The sequence below is a fragment of the Humulus lupulus genome, chromosome 7 (assembly GCF_963169125.1).
Source record: "Humulus lupulus chromosome 7, drHumLupu1.1, whole genome shotgun sequence".
NCBI classification, from domain to species: domain Eukaryota; kingdom Viridiplantae; phylum Streptophyta; class Magnoliopsida; order Rosales; family Cannabaceae; genus Humulus; species Humulus lupulus.
Window position 1 is genome coordinate 204,012,659 of NC_084799.1, and position 8,763 is coordinate 204,021,421.

An 8,763-nucleotide genomic window follows, 5' to 3' on the forward strand; every position below is an offset into this window, starting at 1 on the left:
CCTATCGGTCTATGTAATGGACTGCATAAGATTGTTTCCAAAATTCTGGTTCATCGACTGCATCCTTGGTTAGATGACATTATTTATAACGCTCAAAGTGATTTCATTGAAGGACGTCATATCACTGATAATGCTATGGTGGCTTATGAACTTTTGCATTCCTTACGAGCTACTAATAAAGGTCGAATGTCTTATTCAGTGATGAAGCCAGATATGAGTAAAGCTTATGACCGTGTTGAATAAGATTTTTTAGAAGCGGCTAAGCTAAAACTCGGTTTCGCTCCTTCTTGGATTGGTCTATTGATAAGTTGTGTTTGTTATTTTCACTATTCTTTTAACATCAAGGGAAAAATACTTGGAAATGTTTATCATTCTCGCAGTTTACGTTAGGAAGATCCTCTTTCTCCGTATTTGTTTCTTTTTTGTGTAGAAAGATTTTTTTCTCTTTGTTGTCGAGCATAACCAAATAAAGAACTCTTAGGTTATAAATTGCTTGGACGGCTCCTTCTATTTATTATCTCTTTTTTACAGATGACAGTCTCCTATTTTGTCCTACTTCAAAAAAATCATGTCAGACTATTGCTACGATTTTTGAATTATATTCAAAAGCTTCAAGACAAGTGCCTTATTGTTTCTAAAATGATATCTATAAAGTTTTATATTGATAATTTAATTTTTTTTAATTATTTATGTTTATTTTACATATTTTTTTGTTAAATAGGTTATGCTCAAAATTTGTTTTCTGAATTCCGTTCTTTAATTTCCTTGTCAAACTTTTGGTACCTAGGCTATGTTTTTTTGGCTTTCTTCCCAAGCTTTTGGTCTTGAATTGCTTGTTTTTTTTTATATATGTTTAGGCTCCTTTATTATTTAGTTAGTATTTATATATAACTATTTGATTATTTGATTTCGGACTGCTTGCTTGTGACTGTTCTAAATTATTTAATCTGAATAGTAGTTAAATAAAATATGCCTACTTTTTTGTACTTTTATATTTATTTACTTTATATAATTAGCAACCTTTTGGTTATGAATTGCTTGTTTTTTTATGTATGTTTAGGCTACTTTATTGTTTAGTTAGTATTGATTATTTGGTTTCAGACTTGATTGTGGCTGTTCTAAATTATTTAGATGAATAGTAGTTAAATAAATATGCCTACTTTTTTTTTACTTTTATATTTAATTATAATTAGCAGGCCTTGTATATTTTTTATTTATTTACTTTTCTTTGCTATTAAATATTGATATTGATTTTATTTCTTTCCACTTGCTACAACTAATTAATTTTAACAAGTCTACCATGTATTTCTCTTCCAATACACCAGATAATTTGAAAGACATCTATGTTTCTGTATTTAAGATGCCAATTACCAATTCAATTGAGAAATATTTGGGTCTCCATATATTAAGTGATTGAAATAAGTCTAAGCTTTTTGCTAATATTAAAGAGAAAGTTTGGTCAAAGATCAATTCTTGAAATTCTAAATTATTCTCTTATCGAGGTCGCGAAATCCTTCTTAAAGTAGTAATTCAGGCAATGCCAACATATGTGATGTCGTGTTTTCAAATTCCAAAATATTTGTGTGATGAGTTAGAATCGATGATGGCTCGATATTGGTGAAGTTGTTTTGTTCATCATCGTAAAATTTATTGGTTAGCCTGACACAAATTATGTTTTCCTAAAACTCAAGGAGGGTAAGGTTTTCGATCTTTTGTGTACCATAACCAAGCCTTGTTGGTTGCACAAGCATTTTCTTGTCAATCCTACTTCCTTAGTGGCTTTGGTTTTTAATGTTAAATATTACTGTCATGAACACTTTCTAACAACTTCATGTATTATGTTAGTTTGTTTTAATTTGTATTATATTTTCATTGTATCAGTGGTGAATTGGTTTTTTCCCTTTTGTCATATTTAGTTATGTATATTTTTAATATTTCAGTTTTCTCATTATTGTAACACTATATTGTATTTCTTGATTACGTGCTCTACTTTTATGTGCCTCTAACATTTTTGATACTTTCTAACTTGGTTATTTAACTCATTAATTTTTTTTATTATAGTTCTCTTCTTTGTCCCTATTGTTTTGTTGTACTAATGACATATTCATTCAGTTGGGTATACACCAAGTTATGTCTTGCGAAGTATTATTTGGGGGCAGTCTCTATTACTAAAAGGTTTACGTCGACGTGTTGGGAATGTCGAAAATATTTTAGCCTTTGAGGACCCTTGGCTACCACGTCCTTTTTCATTCTTGCCTATAACTATGGATGTGTCCAGTTCAAATTTGTTGGTCAAAGATCTTATATTAGATAGAGATGGTTGGAATATGGATTTACTCCAAATGCATTTCAATGTGGTTGATCAAGAATATATTTGTTCTATTCCAATTAGCAGATTTTCTAAGGATGATAGTTGGTTATGGCATTTTACCAATGACGGCAATTATTCTGTTAAAAGCGAATACTCTTTGGACACAAGTTTAGCTTCTGTTGTTCCCTCTCCATCTAAAGCAATTTTTTTTTTTTGGAATGGTGGAAAAAGTAATGGAAGTTAGATTTACCAAACAAAATTTTACATTTTTCGTGGCGGGGCTTCCATGACATTTTACATACGTCAGTTGGGGTTCATAATACGAAAGTATTACCTAATTCAAGTTACCCTCTATGTGGTTGTCCTGAAGATTCTAATGGTCATGCTATATTTTGGTGTTATGGGGTCAGGAAGATTTGGAGATTGTTACGCTTTGAATTTCTGCAAGGAGTGTTATTTGATGTCTCTTTTCAACAAGTGATACTCAAGGCTTCTGAGGTGCTTACTCAATCTGAGTTTTAGTTATTTATACTATCAACTTGGTATATTTGGGGGAAAGAAACAATATTACTCATGGTTTGCTTCCACATTTACCTCATATTGTTGTGTCCCGAATTAAATCTTTGTTTCAGGAGTATTCTGAGGTCAGGGTCTCAAACTTTATACTTGTTGTTACACCCAAATTTTGAGAATAGAAATCTTGATCTCAAAAGTCAGGCTCGTAAAGTGTAAGCTCGAAATAAGCAAATTAGTCATGAGATCAGCATTAATGACAATCGAGTTTGACAGTCTCATTCAATATTAAAACGACGACGTCGTAGGTGGTAAGCTCGGAACCATATGATCTCGAAGGTTCGAGCCAAGCTTGAAGTTACAGATACATGGGTTCAACACTTGTTTAATTTTCCTGGTCTGTTTGTATTAGCATCAGTCAAGAAGGTTCGAGCCTGAATATTGCAAGCTCGGAGGAGACGAATTCGATAAAGATACTTAATCAGACCAGGGGAAGCCGAGCTGGCAAGCTCGTGATGATTTTTTGATCTCGAAGATATGTAAGTCAAACGTGTGAGGTCGATGGCCAAGTGTGGACGCGGTTACTGTTTAAAAATACCTTTATCTAAGGGATTTGTCGTAATCTGTTAATGAATCCCAAATATCATGGGATTTATACGTGTATTATATATTTATATGTATTTAATTGTATTTATTTTGAGATTTGAATTATAACTCCCCGAAATGTGAGGGGAGATATTCTGTAAACCAGTGTATAAATAGATTGGAGAAATTCATTTGTAGAGACACTAAAATGGGCACTGAGAATACTCTGCCGAATCGCTCCCTAAAAAAGCTTTGAGAGAATTCCCTAGTTGAATAACATCGACTCGTGGACTAGGCAGATTTTAACTGTTGAACCACGTAAAAAATTGCGTGTTTCCTCTTTATTTTTATGATTTTGTGCTTAGTGCTCTTCATTTCTAAGTTGATGAAACACGACGTCAACACTTGTTTTTTATTTTCTTTATTTCATTTCTGTCATTATGTTCCATGTTTATTCTCTGAATCTTGGTTAGGCAATTTTTAATAATTGGTTGTATTCATCTCTATTTCTATTTTGTTTCTCTTGTATCCTAATCCAATCGGTATTAAATATATTATTGATATTAGGATTATATTGCATGTGTTCATTTTTCTTATGCATTATGTTATAATTGTACTAGTGGTGACCGACAGTCCCAAGTACGAACTAAAACTATACTCTCTAACTAGTTAATGTAACTATGTTTATGCTAAAGGTTATGTCTGTATGATTAGTTGAACTATAATCTCATATAATTTTCTTTTTTAAAATATAAAAGTTTATTCATCCAACAATTATTTGTCCTTCCATTCCTCTAGGCCTTTTAATATTATTGTGACTATTTAGTCTTGGATTTCTAAGGCATCAGATGGTTCCCTTAAGTGCACTTCAAGGGTTAGAGTTAAAAAATTTGGTTAAAGGAACCATTGACTTTTATTTAAAAAGTTTCATACATTCATGGGATCCCAGAATATTACAACTAAACTTTTAAAAAGGTGTATATACATCAAAAATTACATCCAGGCAACCTAAGCGGCAAAAACAGGACTACAACCCTAGTTCCTCTGAAATATCCCCGGTCGTAGTGGTCGAACAACCGCATATGTACACGCCGCCACCAAAGCTCTCCAACTCATGGCTGGTCAAGCTTTCCCTTCCCCTTACCTGCACCACAAAGCACTCGTGAGCCAATGCTCAGCAAGAAAACTCTACATGTGCATAAATAGAAAATACATATTTCTAGATACTTATCTAGCATGTCCAACAATAATAACCTACACATACAATCATTCAGTTACAAACAAATGGTCATTGGACCAATTTGGGGCCGCTGCCCTGAACTGTTGACCATAGAGCCAACCTCGGGGCCTATGCCCTAGCTATGTGACCATAGAGTCACCTGGGGCCCTCGCCCTTAGCTCTGAGTAACTAGCCATAGAGTCAGCCAACCTAATAGTACGTTGCTAATTTAGGCCTAAGCCTTTCAACTAGATCACAACACACTTTTTCCGTCCTTGACTAATAAGTTAAGCCCTGATCCAGGTATTCAAACCTCCATACAGAAACAGATATGAATAGACATATCCCAAAAAAACGAGCACGCATGTTTGTTAATCACATAATACCATCGAGTAACCGTACTCATAATACTAATCATACCTATTTAACGAGGCCTCAGGCCCTAACCTCAGAATCCATGCAACAAACATGAAACACTTAAGCAGGTATAGAATGTTCAAGTAGGATCAATCAACATGTGAAACAATATCTTAAACATAAACGTTCTCAGGGGCCTAAGCCCTAATCATAATTACTGATAACAGTTGGACTAAGCCCTGATCACATATAACACGTATTGGGTGTAATTTTCTTACTTCAGGTCTGAGTATAGCGTAAAATAAGGACGACCATCGAACATGATCCCAGTTCCGAGCCGTAGCGATAACCTAGTCACAACCATAATATAGGATTCCATCAATAACGAGCAAATAAAGGCTTCCAGACCGAGTCCTAGCCTCTGGGGCCTCGAATTCCACTAAATCGGGTAGTAGAATCAATCCCGAGCCCTAAGGAAAAGGTTCCCGTCATTAAAAACTCACCAAGGCCAAAACTGCCCAGGTGGGCCGCAACCTGCCCTTGAGGGTTGCGACGCACCCCTCTAATCTGAGGCTCTCTCCCTCTGCCAAAGGGACGCAGGCCGCGACCTGCCCAAGAGGGTCGCGGCGCGCCTCTCAGACAAAGGCCTCCCAAGGCCTTGGGTTCGGCTAAGTCGCGGCCCCTCAAGAACAAAGCCGTGACTTGGCACTGCGAACCCAGGTTTTTCTTCATTTTCGAACAACCAAATCCTACCTACAATATCAAAATTTTACCCCAAAACCATAATTCAATCACCACAACAATTCTAACATCTTCCCAGCAGCAGAACCCAACAAAAATATAGTTATAAAACTCATCAAAACACCAAATTCAACTCTTGAGCTATAAGGTTCAAAAACACCTCAAAAACAGCTGCAAATTGTTACATAAATTAGTTAAACACAGAGGTTAAATTGTTACCTTAGATGTGAATGATGATCCCCTAGCCACAAGCTATTCAAATCCCAATCCCGAGCCTTCAATTCTTTGGTTTCTAGCCAAAATCCTTCTTAATTCCTTAAAGACAAGCTTAAGGAAGCTTTAGAGAAAAAGAGGTTGAAAGAGAGAGAAAGAGTCGGTCCAGAGAAGTGTGTGTGTGCTTCTTTATGTTTCCTAAGGCTTAAGTTCCTCTTAAGCTAACTCGGGGCTCGTGGTACCAAAAACGTCCCCGACGGCAAAATGGTCAAATTCTCCAGTATTCTCTCTTAAACTCTCTAACTCCAAATATATCCTCAAATATTCCTTCCCATTACCCGATAACCCAATTAAATACCAAATACCCAAAATACCACCTGACTCGCCCCGAGTCGGGTATTTGGTCCCGTTGTGACTTTCCCGCCAACTTGCTCCCTAGGATCATCTTTTGCCAAGTAACTAAAATAAACCCACATAATAATGCGGTTTCACACATATATGCACATATATACAATTATGCCCATAACAAACCAAATTATCAAAATTGTCATTACAATAAGAAACGGGCTCACATGCATATTTAATATCTCTAAACATGCACAACTAGTTAAATTATCATACAACTCACATAATCACAATCAAATATATCAAATAAACATATAACTTTATATATTGCCATCCTGACCCCCTAATCAAGGCCCTAAGCCTTATTAGGTAATTTTGGGACGTTACAGATAAACAACTTGTGTGGTTAGATGACATCCCGTCTTTTCTTAGGAATGCTTAGTTTTTTTAGGTTGTACGACTTTTTGATTATAATCAATGAAGTTATCATTGGCCAAAAAAAAAAAAAACCAAACCCATGGGAATTGACATACAAAAATATATTTATGTTTAAATTTGAAATTGCAAACAAGTGTTTACATATTATTATAGAGCCTATATTTTGTGGAGACTACAACAATTTTTTTAAAAAATATCAATGAAAATACAAACAACATACACCACAACAAAATAGAGGTTTTATGACTTTAATTGGGAGACATTAGAAGTCTACAATGTCTCCCAATTGGGGAGACGTTGCTGCTAGGGTCATTGTAGATATATCCCACGTCTCCCATTGGGAGACGTGGGAAGTGACTCACCTCTCCCAATGGGAGACGTGGGAAGTCCCTAGGAGACATCCAACGTCTCCCATTGGGAGAGGTGAGTCACTTCCCACGTCTCCCACCTCTCCCAGTGGGAGACATTGAAAGTCTCCCACATTTAAAAAAAATAAATTTATAATTAATATTATTTTAATTTGATTTAATAATTAATTAAATTGAAATTATTTTAATTTAAATTGAAATGATTTTAATCTAAATTTAAATTGATTTAATAATCAATTAAATTGAAAGAAAAAAATATATTTGTTAGACATATACAATAAATACAATATTTGTTAGACATATTCAAAATGAACAAATATTGCATTGTGTATGAAGAAAGAGTTAAAAAATAAACAAAAAACCTACCAACGAGGTCGGTAACTTTGGATTATCAGCAACATATATGTCGCCCATTCTTGTCGCAACTCATCAATTTGTGCCTCTGTATATGATGTGCTTGTTAGCTGCAAGAAATATAAAGTAAAATATATTAATTAATTATTTGATTACATTTATAGTTTCAAAAATAATTTGTAAATTTTAATTAATAATACCGTTCTCAAGTAATGCCCGGGACTCGCATGTTCAATCAAATCCTTCAACATCCTCATTAAGTAGTATCCACATGCCACATTGTCCGGTTGGTGTGAACACTAATTATTTAAAAATATGAGTAATTTATTATTAAATTGAAACTTTTTAAAAAATGCATACATATTATTCTACTTAATTATTATAAATGTTCAAAAATTTCTGCTGAAGTTACTTACCTGAGGTTGCTTAATGCGTAGAGTATCAGGGATCTCGACATCAGGAAGATTCATAGAGAAAAAAAGATTGAAAGCGCTGACGATCACTGATACAATCTCCTCACGGTTATTTGGCTCTGAATTCACCGGATCACAACAATAAACATGATATGCATATGGTGCCAAAATAAGCAACATCCAATGTTCACTGTATAAGAAAAACAAAAAAATTATAGCTCAAATGTTAAACAAAGAAATTATTGATATGGGTCGGAAAAATGACAACTTTTTAAATTTACCCATGGTTCCAAGGGACAAGCATAACTTGTTCTTTTGATTTTACGTCATTGCAACGTCTGAACAGATTCTGAACACGATCGTCGAATGAACTCCCTTGAGTGGCGACGATATTAGGATTGACAAATAAAAACTTATTTTGGCGACCTTGTTGTACCACATATCTGAAAATGAACCTAATACAAAAATATGAAAAATTGTTATATGAATGAATAAATCAAATTAGAAAATTAAATGAACAAACTTATTTGTGAGATATATACCACAAAACTTTGGCAGGTACTCCTTCCTTGACATCGTCACCATTTCTTTTCTTTTTCCATCGTGACTCACCACAAGTAGGACATGATTTTGCGTCTGCAAAACTATTTCGATATAATATGCAATCATTAGGACATGCATGCATTTTTTCGTACTGCATGCCTAATGAGCATAACGTCTTCTTTGCCTCATAAAATGAAATTGGAATTTCATTATCTTCAGGCAATAACTCCTTCAAAAAACCAAATAAATCAGTAATGTTTTTATCACTCCAGCCATGTTTATCTTTTAGATTGTACAACCTAAGAAGCGCAGATAATTTTGTAAATCTTGTACAACCAGGGTAAATTGGTTTCTCGGCATCAT

The 8,763-nt window shown here is 34.5% G+C and overlaps 1 protein-coding gene across 1 annotated transcript; it reads right to left on the reverse strand.

Annotated features, from left to right (window-relative positions):
* Window positions 1–7,279: 7,279 nt before the first annotated feature.
* LOC133790155 (uncharacterized) lies at window positions 7,280–8,042 on the reverse strand. The gene is made up of 3 exons (XM_062227691.1): window positions 7,861–8,042; window positions 7,645–7,743; window positions 7,280–7,554 (listed from the first exon to the last, which is right to left on the reverse strand). The coding sequence occupies exons 1-3, from the start codon at window positions 8,035–8,037 to the stop codon at window positions 7,453–7,455; spliced, it is 378 nt and encodes a 125-aa protein (XP_062083675.1). The 5' UTR covers window positions 8,038–8,042; the 3' UTR covers window positions 7,280–7,452.
* Between the last annotated feature and the right edge of the window lie 721 nt (window positions 8,043–8,763).

Coding starts and splice junctions, on each gene's coding strand:
- LOC133790155 (XM_062227691.1), bottom strand. CDS start 8,037: ATGTTGCTTATTTTGGCACCATATGCATATCATGTTTATTGTTGTGAT. Junction 7,744..7,860: donor TACGCATTAAGCAACCTCAG/GTAAGTAACTTC, acceptor TTAAATAATTAG/TGTTCACACCAACCGGACAA. Junction 7,555..7,644: donor CCGGGCATTACTTGAGAACG/GTATTATTAATT, acceptor TATTTCTTGCAG/CTAACAAGCACATCATATAC.